The following is a 27,825-nucleotide window of genomic DNA, read 5'->3' as shown; positions in this document are numbered from 1 at the left end:
ATGGTCTACTGTCAACTACCCTAATGTTCTGAAGCCTGCCTCTGGCTTTTCAATCTGCAGAAATCTGGAGTCCAGTCCCCTTCCATCCCGAATGTGCTTTTCATTACTCCACCTGGAACTCTTATAACAAGATGAGGGAATGGGAGTGAGTTCCATGTTTCAAATCTGTTGTTTCTCATTCACAGGCCAATTTACTATCAAAGCTGGACAGTCCAATAGCAAAGGCCTGAAGAGCACAGAGAGGATAATTATAGTCTAAAGTGAAGACATCTTCTGCTACACGGCCAAACTGCATCACAATGTAGTCAGCTGGGAAGAGAAAACCAAAGATTCAGAGACAAATTTCACAGTGAAGCTACAAAAAAAACCCATCCAACCAACTACAAAAAACTCCAAACATCTTGAAATCCCAAATAAAAAAATAAATTTTAAAAATAAAAAAGTTCATATATTCATCCTTTCTCACCACAATGATCTTGAATTCTGATCTCTAGAGTATTATTCTTGAGATTACTTCTCAGAAACAAAGTTCAAACCACTTTTTTTGCTGGGCTAAAGGTGCTGTATTAATTCTTTTTATTCAAGAAGCTTGCATTTGCCCCCCTCCTTTGCTGCAGCTATGGACAGCAGTTACTGCACCCACCCCAGAAAAAGAACAGCCTTATAAAATTTTCTGGACAACTGAAAAGTCCCCAATAATTCTGAGATTAATTGTTCCACCCACTCTCCCTTCTTCAGGAAGAATATCCTTATTCCCTCCCAGTCTTCATAAATAAATTGAGTTCTCTCTGTCAAAATAAGCCCCACATGCTCTCCACCAGACTCTTACGGTCATTATCATGGACTATCTGGAAGTTCTTCACTGAGGCCTGAGTGACTCTTCCATGGAAGTTCAGAACATAGGATTGAGTATCATCATTCCAGACTGGAGCTTTGTTGTGCAACTCAATGAGGTTTTCCAGATTTTTCGTTTGCCATTTTGACAGCAGACTCTCATGTTCCTGTTCAGAAGAAAGAAATACATTTATCATGTTTGTCATGACTCTGCTTTTGAGTACTAGTGAGCTCTGACACTTGAAGGTCATTCCCTGGTTAATGAAACACAACGACAGCATTTAAACTCAGTGTCTCACTGAAAGTTTCCTGCAAGTACCAGAAAGAGACCTGGATTCTCAGTTCAATCACCATATTTCCACCCAAACAAGAAAAAAAGAGTGAGAGAGAAGAAGTGTGTGTATAGGAAAGGGAGCAATTCACAGTCCACAGATGACTGCTGTACTGCTGGCAGGAATCCTTTCTGAGTCTCATAAGCTTTCTCTGATCCTGTTGCGTTCAGCATTAATTTCTAACATTCTAAATTTTGAAACCAAAGAAAATAATCTACAGTTAACTGCACAGTGCCAGGCCCTGGAATGCCTTCAGAGGGCTGTAAGTACACCTTAAGTAGGTTCATTATCCTATTTGGTCTAATAGTGATGCACAATATGAAAACCAGACAGAAATAAAACCAAAATGATACAAAAACGAGGTAAAACAGCACATTAAATCTGACAAACAGAATGAATTACAAGGAACCACAAATAGCAGTGAGTGAAACTAATGACATATGATTTATTTTGTAAAGTTCTGCAACAAATCCCATCTGAAGTTACTTAATAGGAAAAAATTATCAGAAAACAACCTGTTGTGGAGGTCTGGCTGAGCTGGTTTAGTATTGTATACACGTACAATAGTGGATTTGAGGATAACTTAAATAGAACTTCATGTTAGGGTTTTTACTCTGTATTTTTATTTTTACCTTTATTTACTTTTCAAAGATGCAAAAATAAAATTAAAAATTTGCATCAAAGTGCAATTAGATACAATTTTTCCTCCCTTAAAGTGGGGGCAATAATGCTTAATTGCAGGCATTACACTACCGAGGACAAAACCAGAGTCAAACCCCCATACTGACAGCTTTAGCAGCTTCTTTGTGTTTCAGCCTTGTCCACTGTCAGTAAGCTTGCTTGCTGGCAAAGCAATTGGGAAAATAGGGGAGAAAAATAAAGGCAGTGCCATGATTTATCAGAGAGGGAGATGGCAATACAAATTGAAAGATGATGAATAAATGGCCACCTTCAGATACAATTTTCCTGCCCATTCACAAATTAAACCACTTTTTGAGGCTCTCATGACTCTGAATTTCCACTCTTGAAGATTTGTTTTCTCTGACCTCAACAAATATCCTCTTGTCCTACTCATATCTACTCATAACATAACTACAAATATAATTTTCTAGCCTAAAACACTAACAATGTCTTCTGTTTGGCAGCTGTCCCTTCTGCCTTTTAGTCTTCTATCACAAACATAAAACATGTGTCGAAAGAACTGAAAAAGATACATATTCATTTGAGCTAGAACATCCCCTGTATGTATGAGAAATGCTCAGCTAAAGAGTCACCACAAAACACCATCCTTCTCATCTCATGCTTTCCTTAAAAAAATCCTCCTTTTATATGATTCCAATCAGATATTTATTTATATATTTATAACATTCCAATCAAAAATGTGTTTATTTTCTTGCTACTACATCAGAATACCACTTTATGTATTAATTGTAGCTTCTTCCACCATTCTGAAACACAAACTCCGTAACTCACATTTCGTGGACGGATTGGAATTCGCTTATGATTCATGTTCATTCCTGGAATGATCACAGACATTTTTCTGGGACCCTTGAATCCTAACACATTGGTTTCCTGTAAAGATAAGGAAAGACATTATCTTCAGTAAATGAAATACTCTATCTCAAAGAAGGAAAGACAGCAAAACTGAAGTTGGATCCATGTTTATACTGTTTTTTAGATATGTTAGCCAAAAACATAGCAGCAGTTATCTACCTGCAACTGTGTTTAACCACTCAGAATACCTTTCTCTCTCATTTTGAGAACTGCATTAAAAAACATCCATAGAATAAGTTTATCTATTTATAATGAAATCAGACAAATGCCATTTTTGCATCTGAAGCACAAACATACTAAAATCTTGCTAGTGAACAAGCCTTAAGTATGATAAAAGGCAAGTATCTTTGTCCTGAGCCTACGTTATCTATGTATCATAGAATCATAGTATCAGTTTAAATGGACCTTTAATGGAGTCCAACCATTATCTAACTCTGCTATGTCCATCAGCACCACATCTCTGCAGCTTTTAAACACCTCCAGGAATGGAGATTATATCACCTCCTTTCGGAGCCTATTCCCTTCCAGTCAAGAAGTTTCTTCTCATATCCAATCTAAACCCCCCCGGTGCAACTTGAGGCCTTTTCCTTTTGTTACCATTTAGGCTAAAGCACTCCTGAAGAATGAATTCCATTCTTCTTTGGGTGCCACTAATTGGATGCCATTAGTTGTGCTTAAGAGCATACCTAAAATTTTCTCTCAAATCATGCTGTTTTATAAATTATTAAGAACAGACACAGAAGGCAAAGTATTCAGCATGTGTTGAATCTTCAAATCTTAAGACAAGCACATTTTTCCAGGGTGCTGCAAGAGTATGCTCCAAGCGGACTGAATATAAAAAGTGCAAGAAAAGTCTTGGTGCTCCCAAACCATCCATTTAACAATGTCAGCCAAAATCCAAGGGTCCACTTAAAGTGTTTGGTAACAATGTCAGATAACCTTTAAAATTCCAGAAGATGAATTAAAAAGTCAGAAATTTTAGAAATAGTGAATTGATTGACAGAAGTCATACACCTTCCCCTAACATACTAGTGTATTTTGTAGACATAGAACAAACGTCTTTGGAGTTGTAACCGTTATTATTTCACTTCAGAAAACCTAGGGGTATGTTATGAGAATGAAGGTACTGATTGCATTAGTATCTAAACTTTATGAACTTCTTGTACATAAAAGTTCAGAAATCTGAAAAGATTACTTCATATTATCTGACCTATTCATTTTAACACCTTGCTGTGTACAGTTAGTTAGGGAATTGAAGAATACTGTATACAAAGAAAGACAGCCATTGATACATCTGTAAACAGGACAGTACTGGAATTACTGCATTCATTTTTTTTCCCAAATGCCATTAAGATCAACAGCAAAAAAATCAAGATGATGATCCAGTAGGGCTATGGCACCTTTAAATTTTTGCTGCTGCTCTACATGTGATAAAAGTAAAAATTCTTCCCCTTGACTGGACACTGTTTTGTAAAAGCCTCAAATTCTACTCAAACTTTAGGACTGGAATATGAAACAACGTGATATAAGAACCATCACATGTATCTGGAGTGTGCACCAAGTGCCTCCTCACTCTGAAGCCTTGACCAAGGTGATCCTCAAGACCAGAACAAACATCTCTAGGACAGAGCTAGCAAATCACAATTTCCCCTGGAGCCATATCCTTACCAGCAACAAGCTGCCACAGCAATACTGCTATCTTCCTATCCACCAAAATGCCTTTGTTTCTGCAAGAAGTAACTCTGATTCACAGTGTACTCCAAATTCCTCCTTAGAGCCCAGATAGCAGCTGGGCAAGTGGCAGTTCAGATATGCTGACTGGCCATACATCAAATAGGCCAGTTGAGAAGGTAACCAGGGTGTTAGCTAACATCTCTCTCCCTTCCCTTCATTGATTCTTTTTTCCATCGCACTTGTAAGAATTTTTTTTTCAAGGCCTCTGACCTTTGTTGTACCTGGTTGAAATTGGCCAGTTGGTTCCAAAGTTAAGTGGTGGAGGCTGCAACCAAAAGCAGCATGATTTGGTAAGCCCTTGTTTCCTTGGTACCCAGGCAACAAATACAAAAAAATACCCCAAAGGTGGGGGGTGCCTAAAAGGGAAGAGGCACTACTTACATAACAAATAGCTGCAAGTTCTTGTCTGGTATGAGCCTTTTCCACTAGATCTTGTGCCTTGACTGGGCTAACTCCATGGTCATAGACTGTAAATTTAGTTCCCATGAGGTTTGACCTAGTGTCAAGTTAAGAAAAGACAGAGAGAGAGGCATCAGTGAAATTGATTTGTCATATTCTGAAAGTATTTGTACAGCACCATGTAAACACACATCTTCTGCCATCTGAATGTTTACTGCCAGGTCAGTAAGGAGCTTCTGTGAAGTGCCCATGGTGAACTGAGCCTGTAACCTATCCTGGAAAAGCATCAATCCAGAATTCCTTTTTTTGAGTTGCCACAGTGAATGATAACCAATCCTGCTGAATGCAGATTATGTTAAGTAGGACAATGCAAGTTCATTACTTCTGAATTAAGACCAGCTTTCTACTCATTCAAATAAAATGAAAATCCAGTCTCTCCTGTCCATAGTTTTCATCTGAGGTTCTCACCTGAGTTTTCCAATGAAACTTTCCCCTTCCCGGGATAAATCTGTTGGGTCAACTGATATGAGGTAATTGGATGTTTTGCTCTTTTTTCGTTTTCTCCCTGCAAGAAGGAATGTCTGGAAATACAAAAGTTTGATCAATATTTGAGCTTTGCAAGAATGCAGAAGCATTGCTAGGCATGGTTTTCCAAACTGTTATCTCTCCATTTCCCACATCCATTTCCCTTTTTGTTCTGTGCTATCATTACTGTCTCCACAACTTTGATCTCTTCCACAAGTACTCATCCTGAAAGTACCCATTCCTGCACTTAGCTCACTTGGCACTCTAGATTTAATATAACTATCCTTTCTAGTCCTCTCTCCTTTTCTTTTGCAGCAGGTACCTCCCTGCTGTTATCTTTCACATTTTCATACTTCTTAATGTAATCTTTCATTGTATTATGGCTTTTTTTTCTCTTTAGTGCCTTGGCCAAATATAAACTGTCCTCATCTGCATGCTGGGTCTCCTCAGCTTCTAGTTTCTTAAGAGAAATTCTCCCTTATGGGAAAGATATTCTGTGGTAGGAATACAACAACTAAGACACTGTATGCTGCTTCCAATACCTTTCTGCTGTCATCCCTTTCCAGATGCATGTAATAAGTAGGGAAGAGACCCCGATCCATTCCCTTCTTATCTCTAGTGATTCGACACTTGACTGTTATACCACGGGGTGCTGGGCGGAATGCAAAATCCTCCAAGTTCTCCACCTCTCCCAACTGTGCATCTGCTTGAGGGGATGGACTGCAGGAAGCACCTGTTTCCTGTGGGAAGAACCATCATATTAGCTAATTACCATCAGATCAGAGGCTCTGGTATTCCACAAGAAAGGTCTCTTGAAACAGATGATCTCATGTCTCAAGAAGATATTTGAGAAAGGAAGTTAAACGAGAGATCACCTGTGTTCCTCTGAAGAAAGTGGCTGAAGACTTTCACTCTGAGGAAAGACTGGGCCCCAAGAGGAAGGGAGAAAAAGTAACCATTAACTGGAGATAAGTGAATTTCCAGGAAGTGGAAAATAGGATGAGACTCTGTCAAACAGTCTAAGCTTTTAGAACTTCAGAATCACAGAATTAATCAGGCTGGAAAAGACCTTCAAGATCATCAAGTCCAACCTATCACCCAACACCACCTAATAACTAAACCATGGCACTAAGTGCCTCGTCCAGTCTTTTTTTAAACAATTCCAGGGACAGTGACTCCACCACTCCAGGCAGCACATTCCAATGGCCAATGAGTCTTTCTGTGAAGAATTTCTTCCTAACATCCAGCCTAAACTTCTCCTGGCACAGTTGAGACTGTGTCCTCTTGTTCTGTCACTGGTTGCCTGGGAGAAGCAATCGACCCCCACCTGGCTACAACCTCTTTTCAGGTAGTTGTAGAGAGTAATAAGGTCTCCTCTGAACCTTGTCTTCTCCAGGCTAAACAACCCCAACTTCCTCAGCCTCTCCTCATAGGGCTTGTGCTCCAGACCCCTCACCAGCCTTGATGCCCTTCTCTGGACACATTCAAGCATCTCAACATCTTTCTTAAATGGAGGGGCTCAGAACTGGACACAGTACTCAAGATGTGGCCTTAAACAGTGCTGAGTACAGGGGAAGAATGTCTTCCCTGGTCAAACTTCAAACACCCTGTGGGAAATGATGCAGCAAGATCATAGAATCATAGAATGCATCAGGTTAGAAGGCATCCTTGAAGGTCCTCTTGTCCAAATTCCCTCAGTGAGCAGGGACATCTCCAGCTAGACCAGGCTGACACATCAAGACTGAGCTTGAATGTCTCTGGGGACAGGGCCTCAACCCAGATTTTTAGGCAATCTGTTCTGGTATTTCTCCACCCTCATTGTAAAGCACTTCCTGGTAATGTCCAACCTAAAGCTCCCCTGCTCTAGTTTAAAACCATTGTCCCTCATCCTATTGCTACAAGCCCTTCTGAACAGTCCCTCCCCAACTTTTTTGTAGGTCCTCTTCAGATACTAAAATGCAGCTATCAGGCCTCCCCAGAGACCTCTCTTCTCCAGACTGAACAACCCCGACTCTCTCAGCCAGTCTTCACAGGAGAGGTGCCCCAGCCCTCTGATCATCTTTGTGGCCCTCCTCCATGTCCTTCCTGTACTGAGGACTGCAGAGCTGGACAAAGTACTTCAGGTGAGGTCTCACCAGGGCAGAGTACTCTCAACCTGCTGGCCACACTTCCTTTGACGCAGCCCAGTATACAGTTTGCTGCATTCTGGGCTGCAAGTGCACATTGCTGGCTCACGTCCAGCTTCTCATCCACCAGTATACCCAAGTCAGTTTCTGCAGGGCTACTCTCAATCTCATCATCCCCCAGCGTGTATTGGTACCAAGAATTGCCCCTTCCCAGATGCAGGACCTTACACTTTGCCTTATTGAACCTCATGAGGTTCACCTGAGCCCACTTCTCCAGCCTAAGTCCCTCTGGATGGCATCCCATCCCTCAGTCTTGTCAGCTGCACCACTCACGTTGGTAACATCAACAAATTTGCTGAGTGCACACTGCACCTCCCTGACCGTATCAATGTAGATATTGAACAGCACTGGTTCCAGTACAGACCCCTGAGGGTCAACACTTGTCACCTGTCTCCATCTGGACATTGACCACTACCCTTTGGATGCAATCATCCAACCAATTCCTTATCCATTGAACAGTACACTCACTGTATAAAAGGCTTTACAGAAATCCAGACAGATGACATCCATTGGTCTTCACTCGTCCACTGATGTAGTCACTCCATTTTAGAAAATCATCAGATTGATCAGGCAGGACTTGTGTTTGCTGAAGCCACATTGGCTGTCTCAAATCACCTCCCTGTTCTGCATGTCCTTATCATAGCTTCTAAAAGGATCTGTTCCATGATCTTCCCCTGCACAGTGGTGAGGCCAACAGTTTGGTAATTTCTAGGATCCTCTTTTCTACTCTTTTTAACAATGGGCACATTTCCCTTCTTCCAGTCATAAGGGACTTCACCTGACTGCCATGACTTTTCAAATATTATGGAGAGTGGCTTTGCGACTACATTGGCCAATTCCTTCAAGACTCTGGGATGCATCTCATCAGGTCCCATAGACTCAGGTATATTTGGATTCCTCAGGTGGTCCTGAACTGGACTTTCACTTACAGTGGGAAGGACTTTACCCCTGTGGTTCTCATCTAGTGGTCCATCAAATTGGGAGGGGTGATGAGCAAGGTTGCTAGTGAAGATGGAAGCAAGTAAGTTATTGAATATGTCATCAGGCTTCTCCTCATCTGTGGACATTAGCTCTCCATTCTTTCTCATCAGGAAGTAAGCTTTCTTTAACCTTCATTTGCACTCTACCAGTGTGTGATCACTGCAGCCCAGACTGAAGAGAAGCTGGACTGATGGATAGTGCGGTAAAATGGGCTGGGATTTTTGTGACTGAAACAAGCATTGAGATTATTGGTTCAGGACAAAACAAGAAATGGAGTAAGCGGAGAGCGGAACCATTTCAGATAAATGGTGGAAGAACCTTAGAAAAACATGTACAGTCAGGATGCAAGCTATAGTCCCCAAAGGAACTGGAAATCTAATTAAAATCTATTATAGATTGTAGAACTCAGGAGATTTGTCCCTTACTGCAGCTTGGATGTGAGATTGATGGTTTATCTCCGCTCCCAGGTACAGCCAGTACAAAGCTTGAGACACACACAGACTTGAAAGTCACTAGTGGCTCTCACCCCTTCTTCCCTCCAGTATCCCCCACCTTGTATGTCCAGCAGTTGACACTTATAGCCCAGTCTCCCAAGTAGCTAATACCCAGACGCCTTCTACTACTCACCTACTGGTGTGGCAGAACTCAGCTAACTCACAAATATAGTCACACTTGTCTTAGGAATAGCAGCATGGACTGCTAAGGCTGTCCAGCATCCATGCCCTAACTCTATGTCCTTTATCTGGTCACTAGCTCAGACCCTGAGTCTTTCTGATGCTGCTCTCTTCCAACTCACTGGTTAGTCCAGCATATAGTTTGTCAGTATACGTATGCAGATACATCTATCATCTCACACACAAATAAGAACACATTCACACAAGAAATAGTTAAAACCAGACTTTCAGAAGATGGTAGGACTCAGGCACAAGGCTTGGACAGACAAGCATACTGTCTTGCAGCTGTTTGCATGTGTCTGGTGCCTATTACTCTCCCTAGACCCTATTTTCCTGTTCTTATTACATCCTGATTCACCTTCAACCCTTTCTTTCCCTTGAAGACGTTCCCCTAAATATCCCATCAAAAGTTTTGTCCAATTCTCTGTTCTGTCCCAAAATTCTGTTTCCCCTTGCATCCCACAATAAATGCTATAAACCTTCAGGTAAGCAATCCATTCCTCTTAAGTTTGCACAGCATTTCAAAGCTTCTCTGAGTCATATTGGTGGATTTTAAACTGGAGACAATGGCCTAATCTCTCCTTTGCAAGTCACATGAATAGCCAATTCTTTGTGTTCCCATCTTCCCTGATTAGGCTTCTTGGGTTCCTGCCATTGTTCTGTTGATCGTTACTGCTTCTTTGTGTTTAACTCAATGGTTGGCCCTTCAGTAAGATAACCTGACAGTCATGACCCTCCTCTGTCTTCTAGCTACTGTAGCTGCAGTACTGTATTTTAACCCAGTGCTCAAGGGATTAGTACTAAAATAAAGCATATGCCTAGCCCTTATCAGAAATGAATTTCAAGACACTTACTGCAAAAGATTTCTCGCTGGTTTCAGAACCAGGCCTCTCAGAATCAGAACACGGTGAATGAGGTGATGGTCTCCTATTAGCTTCTTCTTCTTCTGTGTCCTCCTCATCAAAATTCAAACTGCCTGAAATTCCTGTCAGAATACAGGATCAAGCAGGTAACCTCTAAAAGAGGATGTCATGGGTCCATGGCATCACTAATTCATGTACAACTTCTGCATAACTATTTGGTCTTTTAAATTGATTTCTGTTGTTTCAACTGCTGATTCTTTTCTGTGCCATATTGCTTCTTCATAGTTCAACCCCCTAGTGACACTTTGCAGCTGTCATTAATACACATTTTACATATTACATGATGTGCCATATTGCTTAGCATATACTGTCATTGAATTAATTTTGCCTAGTTTTACAAGAAAAAACCTTCTGTGTCTTAAGAACAAAACAGAAAAGGAAATCCAATTCAATGTGCTGGAGTCTCTACAGTTTACATCCTTGACTATTTTCCCTTAGTCTTGTATCCTGTTCTTACATCAGCAGCAGTAACTCAGACCTCAGAACTGCTACTAGAAGTTTGATTTTTAAAAACAGAAGCACAGACTGAGTAGTTCCAGGACTTATTTAATTTTAAGCTAATGTAAAAATGACTGTGGGTATATAACTAAAGCAAGTCTGGAGAAAGACATTTGTAAAGAGTTGCTGTACACATTATTGTTGGTGTTTCCTTCCCACTTGGAACTGTAACTCTATTCTTTCACTTGGTTGTAGAATCAAAAAGCACATAGAGCACTACAGAAGATAAACACATTCAGCCTCCTAAGCTAAGTTATCTTCTGAGAACCAATATTACAACAGTGCTCCAACATGACTCTACATATACAGGCACTGCTCAGATGAAATAGAAAAATGTGGTCTTAACAACCTGTCAGTAAACTTCCCAAAGCACATTTTGAAAGAGAAAAGGCATTAATCACAGAGCTCTGGACAATTTCAATATTCTATTTCCACCGATTTCCTCTGAAGGTTCTAGATATTCTCTCCTGCTTCCTCTCCTAGTTCTTGTGTAATGCTGCTATCCATAGGTAAGCAGCTGTTGCATCTGACAACTGAATGGAAGTACTTATGTCTATGGTAGTACCTTAATATGTAAAGTGTACTAGAAACATTCTGGAAGAGAGGCTCTGCAACATAAAGACAAGCTGTGTACCATATTAAACACCAGCCAACACTTTGCTGCAGAGTGCTTAGGCTGCATGCATCCAAAACTGTTTCCCACAGTACTGGCGACCACATAGGATACTTGGAAGACAGAGACAGACACTCCACTGGGAAACTACTCATTTAGATGTAGCTACTGAATACAAAACTCTGAAACTGATGATTGTGACAGCATCTGACTTAGAAGAGCACCTTTCTTGTTAGTCTCCTACACATTTAAGTTATGGCATTTCCTGGCTATAGAAGGTTCTGCTGTTATGAAAATACTCAAGCATCATATCTAGGTAGAATATATCTAGAATTAAAATACCCTTAAAACTTCAGCAAAATATAAACACAGCCTTTTGTCACCAACTTTCTTAGAAAACCCAGAACTTACACAACAAAACCTGTAGAACATAAATGGCGTGTTTTAACTATTATCAGAAGAAGGAACTGCAGTTCTGCATTTCTACATGCTGTAGAATTTACTAGCTCTGCATTTAGAATATCCTACAGACATTCGTTTCACGATTCTTCATAATCATTAGGGGTTTTTTTTAATGCTGCTTTAATGCCCATTATCAACTGTTACCTTGTTTATGTAAGATTTCTTGGAGATCAGGCTTTCCCGCTGTGTCTGTTAGAGTCTGTTCATCGTTTTCCTCATCTGCACTGCCTTCTGTTTTGGAAGATTCAGCAGATAGACTTTGGAACTTGGTCCCCAAATTTTGCACTTCTGATTTCAGGAAAGCAGCTGGTCCATCAATGCCTGCAATGAAACAGAATGCTCAAGTCCACTTTTTATAGTTAAGGACACATCCCAGGATGGTCATCCATTTTGTCTGCCCTTGCTCAAGCATCTCTATCAAGTACTGATGTATCCATGTTCAGCTTTTCTCAGAATCTTGGGAGGAGTACAGACCACCTATTAAACATTAGGCGTCAGTTTATCTATTTATAAATATAGTGGCCGTATCTATTTTTTTACAAGGGCTTAATCAATTAAAATGAGTTGTGTTTGTCACACACATTGATTTACTTTATTTACGGGCAACTACGCTATTTTCTTTTCCTTTACGTTCCTGGTTTGATCCTGTGCCAGTAAGTGAGTGCTCTAGAGTGAACATCACAAACCAATGTGATAGAAATATCTACAGCCACAGGCAGAAAAAAACCTAAACAGATGCCCTCTGTATTTTCAGTAGAAATGAAATTTCCACATTTAAACATGCAACACAGCCATACACTGCACAACATAACTAGTGGAAATGTCTTCATGTCAGAGTCTGGCATAACATTTACATATACTTTTGTGTAGCACACAATATGCAAGTGTACATCCAGCTTTGGATTTCTTGCTTTTCCTGTTCTCCTTCTTCAAACTTTACTGCATTATCTAGTCACCAGATTTCTCACGTTTTCTGCTCTTAACACTTTGTAGCAGGATTTGTCTGGACTGAGGAAGCTTCTGAAGTATGGAAGCTAGTGAGGAAGCAGTTAGTTTTCATTTTTCTTTTTCATAGTTTTGGTACTACTTCAGTTTCCTAATTTAGGAATTTTAGCTATCTTTTCTCTCACTTGCTTTTTGACTTAAAAAGTATCTTTTAACAAACCTTACTTTAAACACATAAATGCTACCATCCACATCACCACTCTCCTCCCCATCCTATGATCCTGAAAGACATCTGGAGAACAAGAAAAACACTAAAAAGGCAGGGGATAACATATGTCAAAACATCTTCTTCAAACCAGCCAACATTGGTTTGTTTGGGTTTTTAAAATTTTACTCTATACTTTTAATTCCTGTCGTGGTCTAACCCCAGCCAGCAGCTAAGCACCATGCTGCCATTTGCTCACTGCCCCCCACTGCCCCTTTCCCTGTGGGACAGGAAAGAGAAGAAACCCTATGGGTTCAGCTAAGGACAGTTTAATATAACAATACAAAAAGTGAAGAAAACAGTAACAATGCTAATGAAATAATATATAAAATGAGCGATGTACAATGCAACTGCTCACCATCCAAACGCTGCTGCCACTGTCCCCAGCAGTAGCTGCTGTCTCAAACCTCTTGCCCTTCTCCCAGCCAACACCCCCCTCACACAATGGCCATGACTTCAGTATAATATCCAATGCCCCATTTGCTGGCTCCTTCCAGCTTGTGGCGGTCTCTTCATTTGCTTCCGTACTGAGCTAGTCTGGAGTTGTTATTGTGGGAGGGGAATTTCAGCCCACCACACTGTAACACAGCTATTCTAGCTGTGGCCTCTCCCAGCCTCTTGTGAAAATTAACCCTATTTTAGCTGAACCCAGGACAATTCCATACTAATATAATGGTGGTATTCTAACATCCTGCAAGAGAATGCATCCTGAAATCTCAGGGCATTTCCTGTGACTTTTTTGATATGTAGATGGGATCCTGGCCCTCAAACCACTTCCTGACGTTTTCACTAGAATGTAGGGGTTTCATTGCTGCTGTTTTCCTCACTGTGCCATGTAAGTCTCAAGGCACTCTCACTAATGGATTTCTCTTCATTCCTAACAGAATGGACACTATTTTACTATAATGTTTGAGCCCACCAAATTACTATCTTTGGCTCTGATACAATTTTGTGCTTCTGACTTTCTGGACCATTATAGCTTGTTTGTCACATTTCAGTTGTGTCATTGAAGCCCACAGAAAACAATAGATGAGGTAAAAACTAGCAAGAACCAAAGTCAGTATTAAAAAGACTTTCGTTTTCTTCTTATTTACAGTATCATTCAATCATACACATTCTTGAGACGGAGTATATCATGAAGAAAAGTACAGGTAGTTGCTATTGGATTATTTTTTTTCATCCAACAGCTTCAAGAAGAATCTTATTTTGGATTTATATCTCTCTACCTTTACAGAAGTTCCTGACCCACCTCTACAATTGTTGTTAGCCTAGTACAAGGGAGAGATTACTCAAAGGCATGTGAAGATTCTCAGCTGTCACAAAATTTGAGGTAAGCATTTTTTTGTTTTTACAGCTCAGTATTGCTCAACCATACACTATTACAATTCTACTTCTGTACATAGAAAGCTATGTAATCAACTGACAACTGTCACATCAACATAGGTGCCCATCCATGACATAAAATGCACGCACTGGCATTTTGGAGAACATTGTTGCAATCAGGTTGATTACTTACCATGTAAAACAACATTGCTTTGGAAAGGGATAGGAGTTTCTACTAAAGGAGTCTGTTCCTCACACTCTTTGGGCTTTGATCTACGCAGCTTTGCCTCTGTATTTGGCTGTACCATCAAGGGATCAAGACGTTTCTTCCTCTGCTTCTTCTCTAGAAGAGCTCTCTGTGAAATAAAAGAAAAAAAAAAAAAAAACCAAGGATGAATACCCATATCCAGAGAGGCAGAAGCCATGCCTCAGCCATTAGCAATGACATGTCAGTGATCAGGATCTCCACCAAACTTGAAATATTCATAATCTCGTGCAAAAATACAACACAGATACCATTGTGTCTTTAGAGCAAGATATAGCCTTTGTTTCTCCAGCAGTGATTGATAGGTGATGACACCTGCTTATTTTCTGATCTATCCTGCAAACATCAGTGGATAATTTAAATTCCTTTCAACCAGTCTAAACTGCAGCAATCCATAAGCCAAAATTTATAATCCAGTCAAACAGTCAGGACTTGCAAAGGAAACTGATTTTGTCTAAAAACTTGTCATTCAAAACAAATAGTTTCCAGAAACCAAAGTTGAGAGATAAGATTGGGGGGAGGGAGGGGGTAGGAGAGAAGGAAGGGGCAGGAAGGGGGAAGGGACAGGGCAGGGACAGGGAGGGGGGGAGAGAAATTACAGTAATTAAAATAGGACTGATCTAGTAAAAGGAAAATTGATCTACCTTGCAAAAGTTTTACAGGGAATTCAGGACTGAAAGGAAAGAACAGTAAATCTAATTTAAAAAATAAAACATTGGGGTCAATACAGTATATAATAACTTTCACAGATACTTAACTGATTATTCTTTTACATGAGCTTTTTTAAACATTTCAGTGCTCACCAGTGTGAAAATTTTTCTTATTATAGTACATTCTGTTTCATCAAAGAGTTTCTAGGACTCACCAATCCAATGGGATAATACTGGTTTGCATTGAAACATATACCTTACTGCTGGTAGGTCCTCTTGCAATAATGTTATGACAATCAAAGCAACATAATTTGACAGTAATTTAATTTGTTTTATGAAGGCTTCTCTCTACTACATTGATTATTGAGATGGAAAAATTCTACAAGTCCACTGACAGAATAGATAGTAGCAGTTCGTTTTCTCTACATAAGGTGGCAGAACAGCCTTACCTTCAGTACTACGTATTCTCAGACTTATTCCCCTAAAATGAAGTAGAAAAAAAGAAAACTCTTTTTTTTGGTTTATTTTTGTCTAACTAGTCTTTTTTCTCCAGCTCTGTGTTACAGTAGAAAATAATATATTACAACAAATAATTTAGATATTTCATGGAAAGGATACCAGAATACATAACCCTTTCAATAAATAGCAGATGCAGATTATTATAATCCGTCAGGATTTTGTGAACTCCAGGTATTAAGTATTTTTCAGAAACATTTTCTTTCAGAACAGAAAAGCATAAGATCAGAATACAGGATGATTAAAGGATGACTGGTGGGCAAACCACCAACTCCAGTTCTGATGAGTTTCCAATGATCTAAGAAGTCAGATGTGTTAGATGAATATAACACAGCAGACTAATAAGACAAATAAGTTTAGTATTCTTTCTACAACTGCAATGAACAGGAAGATGATATACAGGAAGATTCCAACACTCCACCCTTGAAGGTGCAGTACCATACTACTGATTATTTGGTAGAGTTCTGCCTTAGTAGGCCAGGTGGGATGGATCGTAGCTTTAAAGAAAAATGTTAGCAATGAGATCTTATGTATTTTTTTAGACTGAGCATTTTTAGCACATTGCCTCCATTTCTTCCATCTCTAGATGGCTAATGCTTGTTTTCCTATTTTTTTTAACCAGCTTCAGCATAATCCTTTACCTGATTCTCTAGTTTCAGCTGTCGCAGTTTCATGCATTCATCCTCAAAGGCGCTGGAAAAGGAAACAAATCAATTATTGCTAGTTAACTTGCTTGCCTGGTAAGAGTGCAGGATATTCAATGACTACAACTTCACTGTAAACTTTAAAGCAGCTGATAAGATATAACTTTTATCCCATGACAAGACCAAGTTACAAGGCATTAAAAAACCAAAAAAACTCATGTTCTGTCATAAACAGGACCAAACTATAGTTTAATCACCTTAGTAAACTATACTGAAAACATTTTGCACACTAAAAAGGCTTCATTACTGATGAACAATGATGGGCTATGAGACAAGTTATATTTGAAGGCTTAACACAGTTCAAAGCAATTCATTAAATGCCCCTCTTCCTTCATAGAGCATCCAATTGCAAATTAACTCTGAATTTTAAGTTTTTCTTGGAGTCAAACCTACACCATTTCCCCCTCCTACCAGACTTCCCAGAACTACTGTTAATATCAGAAATTGTATTGGCATCACCTAGAGATGAAAAAAATACTTATTTCGCTATTTAAGTGTTTTATAATAACTTTCACAGGAACTCTATTTTTTCACTCATTAAGTTTCCCACTTATTTTAGTATGATAATGAATTGTTACACAAAATGCTATTTAGAGCAGTTAACCCTACAAAGGGAAAAGGTTAATTGAAAAGCGGGCATACATTCTGTCTATCACAGTTGTGCACTTTCTTCTTACAAAGCTTTGGCAAAGACCTCTCTGGAAGAGAGAAAGCATCAGGAAGATACTTAATACAGGAAACAGACAAACATTACATATTTTATTGATGGCATGCAGAAAAGCAGGTCTAGCCAAAATTTCAGTTTAAAAAGGAAATTCTCTGTCTGGTCTAGGTATGCACAACTGTCCAATGATGTGACGTCACAAGTTGGCAGACTTAATATAACCCTAAGAGAGAAAACCAGCAAGATGGAGAGAGACAGGGAGAGGCAGGGTGGGGTTTCTGCAAAACATAAGCCATGGGAATTGGAGCACAGCACATAGAACACACAAGAGGAGAAAGGGCTCTGAGCCCCTTTAACCCTTTGTAAGCCCATGTTTGACTCAACTTCCAAGAAAGCAGAAAACAGGTCAGAGGCTGTTACAGGCAGACCAGACAAGCTAACACAAGCCCTCTTCTCAAAGACTAAAACATGCATAAAAAGGGGTTTTATGTGCATGTTATATGTAACAGTTTATATACTCTAAAATTAACACCACTGTCCAACTAATGGCATTTAAGGCAGGTTTCCACTGCCACTGTTTTTTTTTTACTTTGTAGTTTTCCTTATTTCTATAATGTTTTTTCAAATGTATTTTGAATATCATCACGTAACAGACATAGGACCTTAAAAACGCCTTCCTTCTACAAACTCGTACGGACCAATATTATGCAGCACCTTGGATTCAAAGGCAATAAAGGACCTAGAAATAATGTATTTCTTGAGGAGATGGAGAGCTACTGCATGTCTCCACACAAACAGTTACAGTAATACAGTCCCTTCCACCTGAAAACATCCACTGTTTAAGAAACATGCTAAAAGGTATCTACTGAGTGCAACACAGTATACATTAGTTGCCACAGAAGTTAAAATGTGATCAAAGCACAGGTGATCAAAAAGGCCATCTCTGGCAGAGCCCAAAAAATGCTTCAAAGCTCCAGTTGAAGCATTCATGACAAAAATAAAAAGGGTGAGCAGGGTTAATATTCCTTTTCTTTTTGTACACCTACCTACTTAAGAAATAATGACATTAGTTAACAGCGGAGAGTTTGTCATAAAGCAATTTGATAACTATTAAATTTGACCAGGTAAGTTCTGATCAATATTAGATTTACAGACACATTCTTATAATTAAATAGATTATAATTATAATTAATTAATAGATTATAATTAACTATAATATATTATCTATTTATCTATTTAATTATAATTAACATAATTAATAGATTATAATTAAATAATTAAAAATAACTACAAAGGTATCTTGTGTAAATACAAGCTATTATCAGTAGTATTCTTGCATTTCCTAATAGAAAATATATCCCAAACAATTTCAGTCTCTTCAGAAAGTAGAAAGAAAGAAATACACTAGTAAGTTTCCAGGTTTTCTTTTTCATCCGGAAGATAGCAAAATGCTGAAAATATTAGGACTCAAATACATGCCTTGCAGAAATCCTCAATGAAAATTATTTACTTCATATTTTAAAATTGTTTCCTACCCACACTGGAATGAAGTTATATGATGTCAAAGGCAGGTCTGAAAACTGTTGGAACAGTACCATTACACAGATTACCCAATGCCTCATCTCCAGCCACTTTGCTGAGACTTGAGCATGGTTCTAATACAGAAGGGTTTACATGCAGTAAGATCAATTAAATATCCAGGAAAAATGAGAAGCATTTCCATAGCTACAACACCACAATTCAAAACAGGAAAAAAACCCACAACCATCAAATGAATTGGTCATTTACCTTTGATAAATAAGAACTGAAAATATTCGAGCAGCCTATCATCATCGTCCTTTTCTCAGATGCTGAAGAAGAGCAGACTGTTTAAGACTTGACCCACCAACTCCTCTGCTACATTTAACAAAATCCATTAGCTCAAGAATCCACTAAAGCTAACTGACAGCGGATTTCAGAATACCAAACCACGATAGAGAAAATTCATGAGTTATTTAACAGATTTTCATATTTGCAATTAATGCTATCTTTATACAGTTTCCTTTCTGGTGAGGTCACACCTTGAGTACTGGGTTCGGTTTTGGGGCCCTCATTACAAGATAGACATTGAAGTGCTGAAGCATGACCAGAGAACAATAAAACTGGTGAAGGGTCTGGAGAACAGGTCTTATGAGGAAGATGTTTGGAGAAGAGGAGGCTGAAGTGAGACCTTTTCACTCTCTACAATTCCCTGAAAGGAGGTTGGAGTAAGGTGGGGGTCTGTCTCTTCTACCTAGTAACAACTGATAGGATGAGAGGAAACGTCCTCAAGTTGCACCAGGGGAGGTTTAGGTCGGATGGTACAAGAAACTTCACCGAAAAAGTTCCCAAACATGCAGGCTCCCCAAGGAGATGGCTAAATCCCCATCCCTGAACCTGCTTAAAGAGGCAGAGATACGGTGCTGAGAGCATGTTTTAGCACCAGACATAGTACAGTTAGATAATGGTTGTATCTTAAAGGTCTTTCCCAACCAAAGCAATTCTATGATTTATGATCCTACAGACAGTCCATCCAGAATGTATATTATTTTTCAATAACATAGTTTGTAATTCTAAAATGGCAGAGTTAACACTCCTGTTTAGAGTATAACTTTTTGGTGTCCATGAATACCCAAAACCCCTCCAATACTTATGTTTTAAGCACTTGGCCATAATTACCATTGAATGAGTGAAATAAAAGGCTACCTTTATTATGAACTAATTTTGCAAGGAATTGGCGGTTTGAAGCTGTAAGGGAAAGAGCAAGAAACAGAGGAAGCAAGAAAAGCCACAGAAATGAGAACAAAGCTGAGTAAAAGGTCTAGAGAACTTACAAAGAGCAGCTGAGAGAACTGACATTGTTTAGTCTGAAAAAAAAGGAAGGTGAGGGGAGACCTCACTCTCTACAACTCCTGGAAAGGAGGCTGGAGTGAGGTGAAGGATTGGTCTCTTCTCCCTAGTAACAAGTGTCAGGACAAGTGGAAACAGGCTCAAGTTGTGCCAGTGGAGGTTTAAGTTGGATTTCAGGAAAAATTTCTTCCCCAAAGGGGCTGTCAAGGGCTGGACCAGGCTGTCCACAGCAGTGGGTGGAGTCACCATCCCTGGAAGAGTTTAAAAGTCATGGAGATGTGGTGCTGAGGGACAGGGTTGTGACCTGGCAGTGTTGGGTAAATGGTTGGACTCTATGATATTAAAGTTCTCTTCCAACCAAAACAATTGCATGACTCAAGAACTACTTCCCTTAGTTTTTTTCACTCCTAAAGAAGCATGGCCCTGCAGATCTGTAAGTTTCCCAGGTAACTAAAGCTATTCTGCAAATTTCCAGCAGAAACTTTCATCTCATTTTAACTTGGACTAGATTTTGAGTTCAGCGTATCTTGTTACAAACAAGCTTGGTATTTTGTTAGTCTGGCACATAAATCCTTCTTTTAACAAATACAGTCTTTCAGTATTGATGGGAATATGAGCGTATACATTAGCAATCACAGAATGTTAGAAGTTGGAAGAGACCTCCAGAGATCGAGTCCAGCCCCCCTGCCAAAAACAGGATCACCGAGGGTAGTCTGCACAGGAATGAATCCAGGTATGTTTTGAAAGTCTCCAGAGAAGGATCCAATCAAGATCATTAAGGTTTTAGCTGTTTCTGTTGCTCTACTTCCTTTACAGGAACTCAAACACTCAATAAACTAACTATAAACTTTCCAATACATTACATTCCATTTCTCATTCTACAAGGGCTGCTTATATCAGGAATCTAACAAAGCTCACCTAACTCCTTTTTCCTTTGCAGGGCAATTTATTAACATAGTGGCAGCAGTTATGTCTCTACAATACTCCCAGAAGTTAAGAATCAGGCAATGAGTAGAATGTGGCTTGTGACACAACTCTTCATTAATTTTATTTTCAGTTGTAGAAATGCAAGTAAAAGCAACTTCAGTGAGAAATGTGGAGCTAGCTGGTGTGAAAGAAGCTTAGCTCTTACACCTGCAAAGAACTTTTCTGGAAAATGTACTCATCTGAACCACAGCTATGAAAAAAATCAGTAGTTGTAGAAAAGAGACAACTTGAAGAACAATTATCTTTTAAAATATGTATTTCAGATAAAAATTGCAATACTGTCTCTGAGAACTGGTTGAGGATCAAAATTCATCTGTAATACAACTTCCAATCTACAAAAGGGAGGAGTCCCATCTGCTTTCCCTGCAACTCTAATTGGTTATTTCTGGGAAAATGCCTAACGTAGCATCCTGAAGAGTGAGCATTAGCAATTTTTTTTCTCCCTTGCCCAAGGCAAAAGAATGGGCTTTGTTTTGCAAAGACTGGATATTCTTTCCTCTACAATTAACTACCAGTAGATTTTCCAAAGTAAAACTTTGGATCTGCTGTGAATCAGCCATACAATACCACACCTAAGTGATACAGCTCAGCCTGCACCAACATTTCTGTTGTAAGTTATTTTCAAACAGTCCTTTCAACAAGGACAAGTTTTAGCCTCTGTCTAGCTTTCTCACAAAAAGAAAGCTTTTTCTGGCAAAACCAGATTTACCTCTGATCCTCACACTACACACACACCCTGACACCACCAAAACATGTGCAGATTTCTGATGCCAAAGCACACTGTTTTGAGAAAGGTTTCACAACATTGGTTGACAAGTTTTTCATCTACTGATCATATTACAGGAACAACAGAGAAGACAAGGGATAATGAGTACAAGCTACTCCTGGGGAGATTACAACTGAACTCCAGAAGAAAATTTTTCAGCATGAGAACAGTTAGACATCAGAATTATCTCCCAAGAGAAGTGGATTCCCTTACATTGGTCAGTTTTGAGACTCATCTTGACAGGGTGCTAGATCATCTTATTTAAACTACACTATCACCTAGAAAGGTTAGACCAGATGATTCTTGGAGTCGCTTCCAACCTGGATTTCTGCAATTCTGTGAACAATGACATAGAAAATTTATTTTTTGAAACAATTCTGAATGAGTGAATTATTATTGTGAATAAAGACTCTCTTGGAGACACTTTAATAGAGAAATTATATCTCACATGACCCAGACTGAATAAGACCTCAGAACATTTGCAAATATCTATAAAATGGCCTAATAATTACAATAAAGTCAACCACCAGACCAGGGTGAGCTGGTGGAATAGAAAGACAAGCATCCAGCTTTATATGTCCTACTCCACTTTAAAACACAACTGAATCCCCTAGGCACTGCATGTTCCTGCCAATGACTTGTAGCAACTATCTGAACAATTTACAACCTACAAAAGATCCTAAAGAAATGCAAAGGCAAGTTATTCCTTTAAAACTTCTGTTCTACCTACTTCAGAGTTTTAAAAATGGGACTTCACTGTAGAATTATCAGGTATTTTAAAGTTACATGGATTAGAAGCATGCCAAAACCACTCAAACCCAAAACACTCCATCCTACCTTCCCCAAACCGAAGAAAACAAACATACATTTTAAAAAACAGCATGTTTTGCCTTTATTGCAGCAGAATGGTTGCCTCAACAACTCAGAGCAATAGGAATATCTTGCTGAATAAAGGAATTTAGGAAAAACAATGTGACACATGATATAGAAAAATCTTTCCTTATGAAACATGAACATATTAATCATTAGTCTTGTTGGCTAAACCCAAGAAAGCAGTTAATTTAATCAAAGCTATACTTACAGCACCATGCTCTCCATATTTGCTTAAAGCAGTAATTCCATTAACTATACAATGCTTCAAAAGTAGGTGAAATGTACCTGAAAATAACAGGCTCTTCAGGTTTAAACAGCTCAGCAAGAACATCTGGCATAAAAGAGTTCCTCCGAAAATTCATCCATTTTGGGGTGATTCTCCACATGTCAAATGCAACTAGGTAAATAATGATGCAATCTAGAACTTTCCTGCATTAACTGCATCTAAGTTAATGCAGGAAAGTATTGGTTCAGGAGACACAAACTTTTTTCTTTACAGTTCTTGTTCTAGTGATTTAACATGGTAGGCAACCACTCAGAAGAATCAGTCCTGTCTTCAGCTTCAAAAGAGTATCTGTGGAAGCAAAAAACACCCCTAACACAAAACTATCATATCACAAATGGAATGGGATATGCTCTGGTCTATTACATACCCACACAAGCATGCTTTGAAGTAAGAAGAATCAGCAAGATTGCCAGGCAAACTAAACAGGAAGTTGCCATTAAAGTAACAGAACACTGACAAATGAATGGTTTGTGGGAGAAAAGTTGAATTATGCTGAGACAACGAATAAAGTCTGATGAGATTTCTTTTTCAGAAATGGATTGATACTGTCTTGGTGAACAAGCTGACTGTCAGCCAGTAATGCACCCTCAAGGCGAAAGTGGCCAGCAGCATCCTGGGCCTTAGGAAAAGCATTGCCAGCAGGTCAAGGAAGGTGACCCTACCTGTCTGTTCAGCATTGGCAAGACGACAAATGAAGTGTGCTCTGTCCAGTTCATGAAAAAAAGAGACATGCTGAAGCAAGTCCATCAAAGGGCCACAAAAATTAAGGGACTGGACTATTTTTCATAGAGATGAGGTTAAGAGAACTGTGATGGTTCAGCCTCAGGAAGAGAAGGCTCGGGAGGATATTACCCATGTCTATAAACACCTGATGGGAGGGTGTAGCCATTAAGGTAATAGAAGCAGTAAAATTTAATTTCCATCAAAGACTAGGTGATTCAGAAAAATACCACTACTAGATTTAGATTCTTGGTGTTTGGGGTTTTTTTTAACTCCCCTCAGATTTCACATAAGAATGCTATATGGACAAGGAGTACAGAAGAGACCACAGACTTCTATAACAGTAACAGGCAGTTAGAGTTATAACATCTCACAGAATATGTTTTAAACAACACTAGGAGTAAAGCTAAATGTTCTTGCAGTAATCTAAGACAGTAACTCTAAGCTTATCAACAAATTAACTTAGAAAAGAATTCATCCCATGACCCAACTACAACACAATCAACAGTTTTATTTTGGAGATCCAACTGTGCCTCAGTGACAAGAGTGGAGCTATTCCAGTGCAAGTCTGGTTGTAGAAAAGTTTTCACAGATAAGCTCATAATGACATTGAAATCAGGGCACTTGTCCCTCTATGGGTAGCATACCAATAAACCAAAAAACACAGGGCAGCAGAAGAAAAAATAATGTTTGTCTCTATAAAGGTAGGTCATCAGTAACCTCAGTAGTTCTAAATTGTAAGAGATGGAAGAACCTAATAGAAATTGAAAAGACAATTAAAACAAGGCTCACCTTTAAGACAGCTCTTCATTGTTCTATGAATTATAGTTACCGAGTAAATTTCAAATTGTATTTCAAAATTTTAACAACAGACGTAATGGTATTGCTGCTCTTTCCCTCATCACTACTGTCTACCTCACAGGAAGTTAGGTGATTGCCTCCTTCATTCACACTGACAGCAGTGGTATCAAACTGCAGTCACGAAAGGTTTTCTTCTCTTTAAAAACCGTACTCCTAGGATTATACCTCAAATATTTACAAAATATTTACAGATTTCTCTCATTTTGAACAGATTTCTTGGTTCTAATGTTCAGACTTAAAAGGGATGAAGCAAACAAGATATTAAGATGGTTCTCTTTTATCTAAGATTTGGAGAATTATAAATCCTGGAATTTACAAAACTGTGCTTGTTAATTTCAAGAAAGTCACCCATGGCCAAATACAAATACCCAAGGATTAACAGACCTCTCTGGACTAGAGGTATAGCCAAAGCCATTAGCAAAATATCCTGTCCTTTTTCCCAAAAAATTAGAGTTAAGCTGCATCTATATAAAATAGTCAAGCATAGCAGCCACCAAGATTTCTCACAAGCTCATATACACTACAGTTTTTCAAACATCAAAAGGGCTTTTGTCTGGACAACAATATAAGAAATTCTTTAACCTTTTTCAGTCCACAGGCTCAATCTTTCGAAAATTGACCTTACTGATAATAGGCCTTTTTTCTTCATTAACTTTTGAAGACACCATGGAAGTATCCCGGCATTCCTGGCACAAACTAATAACTCATACATATCTAGTCACCCAAGAAGCATGGAGGAAACCAGTGTAGTGGACACTTAGTTTTGTAGGATCTGTAGACTCAGTCAAGATTTTTGTACCTTGAATGTTTTATTCTTTATACATGACATCTGCAAGTCACAAGCTGAAGCACATTTTGAAGGGAGCATGTGAGAAGCTTTAAGTACTCCTGTATATTGCAAAATTAGTGTACAAAAAGGTGAACTTCAGTCTCCAAGATTCTAAAATACATAGTACTGTAAGAACCAGATCCTTTTCTCAAAATCTGAAAAACTTACAATGACTTAGAACTATCTGAATGCTTCTATTGTATTCAACACTATTCATTTCATGTGAAGTCTCAAAACGAACTTTCCCAAATGAAGAGAGAAGGTATAGCACTTATCAAAACTGTGAAATAGTTACTATCAACCTTACCATTTTCTAAAGTATTAAGGCAGCTGTGCCATGCTTACCTGAAAGTCAATCAAACTTTAAAATAAAAAAGCAATTTCAGTTTCAGACACCTCAGATGGAAGATACATCGACACAACACCAGAGTGTCAAGGTGTCAAGAGACAACTTGTTCTGGAGATGGCCCAAATCCAAGATCTCAGCTGTCTATCCGTCACGAGGTATCCCAAAGCATATTTACTAAATCATATGTATTTATTTTTGACTTGTTTCCCTCACTTCTGTCCTCTAGAAATAAAGTACTTTTAATATCTTTATACATATTTTACATATTGCTCAGTAATAAAGGTATTCCACCTCATGAAAATGTGGCACAGGGGGTGTGCAAAAAAAAAAAAAAAAAGCTGTTAACTGATTCTCAGGTACAACGTCTCTAAACCTTATAGGTAGCACAACTTCACTGCTGTGAACTACCAGTTATTATGTATCACAGTTACTTTTTCTATGCAAACCACTATTTGGACAACTGACAATTATTTTACCAAAGGAGTTCTAATAACTAAATGAATGATTTGTGGACAATTTTACCATTATCTTCTTATGAAAGTAAGATGCTTCTGGAGAATATTGTCTTTTGTCTTTCTGCATCTTATTATAGTGCTGGTGAATTAAGTTCAGAGTCAGACCCTTAAAAAACAGACCTTAAGGATTTATTTAAAAACTATGTAAAATTCTACTTCGGTTGATGCATTCCAGATTCCTTTAACCACTGATGCAAAGAGAGTTAAGGAAATAAATAATTTGTTTAATAAACTGTGGGTGGGAAGGAAACAGCTGTCACAGGAATCACCATTATTGTTAAGGCTGTTTCTGTGTGACACCCATAAAAGTATGCAAACCCAAGTTTCTTAACAGAAAGAAAAGATACTATTACAATTGTTAGCAGAAAAGCAGCATCATTTCCTGTAGTTTAAGCTCTGTCAAACACTCAATATCTATGCAAGGAAATCCACATGCATCCAACCACCAGCTTTTCAAAAACCCATTTCCAGAATTGGTGCATGTAAAGAAGTCATCTTCTAGCACTTCACAGCATTTTTGTGGACCCTTTCCAAATCTATTGTCTCTTTTCTTCTTCCACTAAAAAAAACAAGAGCATGTCATAAGTAAATTTCTCTTCTAAACTGTGTTCCTTACAATTCAATGACTTGAATTGAATTCAAGGTTTCAGGTTTCTTTCTTTACTTGCTTTTCCCTTCTCCATTCAAAAATCAGTGTACAATTATTTTCTTTTCCCTGTGGCTTTTATAACAACACTAATTCTGTCAAATTTTGTTGCCTGCCCATATCCTTGCATTTAATTCAAAATAACTGCAGTTTTGAGCTATTCAAGTTCGGGTTCTCAAACACTGGAATGGGCTCCCCAAGGAGGTAGTTGAATCCTCACCCCTGGAGCGCCACGTTTCTTTCTACTCCGAAGTTCAGTTGTCTTTCCCATTACATCATTTAAGTTCGTTTCACTTAGTCTTCTCTTTTTCTTGCAAAGGCATATGGAACATGCTCCATATACACCGAAATTCATTAGGATCAGAAGAGCAGAGTAATGCTGTAAAACAGATTTGCAGCAATACCTAGAAACAAGCAGCACAGACCCAGACCTCACAAAACCAATTTAACATGCAAATATTTTGATGATGCACTATGTATAACGTTGAACATAAAGTCAGATCTTAGCCAGCTGCTGAGCACCTGCTGCCGTCGCAACACCCAGCCGGACAACGCGATGTTAGCCCGCGGGTACTCGTTACCATCTGCGGAGCCAGCACACAGGTGATCACAGCCCCTCTGCCCGCCCAGGCCTCGCCGCGGCCACTCAGCCCGGCACTGGCCGCTGCTTCTGATGTGATGATGCAAAGTAGAGCTGCGCGCAGCACTGGGCCAGCCCCAGCCCAGAGTTTTAACTCAGACACCGCCTTCCCGAAACCGCGCCCGTCGCCCAACGGTGGGAACCGCCGCACCGGGCCACCCTTACCGAGATGCGGAACCGGACCGAAGATAGCCTCACAAACACGGCGGACCCCAGGCCACACGCTCACAAGGTCCCGTCACCCCCGGGCCCCTCTCACCTGCAGCTGGCGGGGACAGCCCTGCCCCTGGAGCGCTCCATGGCCACCCAGTCGGCCCCGCCGCTCCCCTTGGCAACGGAACTCGATGCCGAAACGCAGCGACATTGGCCGAAGGCGCGACAATCTGCCCGCCCATTGGCCAGGGCGCCCCGCGGTGGGGAGGGCCCAGCCCCATACAT

General features: G+C 39.4%; 1 protein-coding gene across 1 annotated transcript; it reads right to left on the bottom strand.

Annotated features, from left to right (window-relative positions):
• Nucleotides 1-26: 26 nt before the first annotated feature.
• Nucleotides 27-27,825, bottom strand: TULP3 (TUB like protein 3). Its single transcript, XM_054390605.1, has 11 exons — nt 27,647-27,825; nt 16,321-16,372; nt 14,442-14,604; nt 11,860-12,036; nt 10,074-10,204; nt 5,921-6,118; nt 5,322-5,434; nt 4,836-4,950; nt 2,640-2,738; nt 830-1,001; nt 27-309 (listed from the first exon to the last, which is right to left on the bottom strand). The coding sequence occupies exons 1-11, from the start codon at nt 27,823-27,825 to the stop codon at nt 176-178; spliced, it is 1,533 nt and encodes a 510-aa protein (XP_054246580.1). The 3' UTR covers nt 27-175.

This window comes from Indicator indicator, chromosome 1, assembly GCF_027791375.1.
Source record: "Indicator indicator isolate 239-I01 chromosome 1, UM_Iind_1.1, whole genome shotgun sequence".
Lineage (NCBI taxonomy): Eukaryota > Metazoa > Chordata > Aves > Piciformes > Indicatoridae > Indicator > Indicator indicator.
The sequence above is the reverse complement of the archived record's forward strand: the minus strand, read 5'-3'. Positions and strand labels throughout refer to the sequence as shown.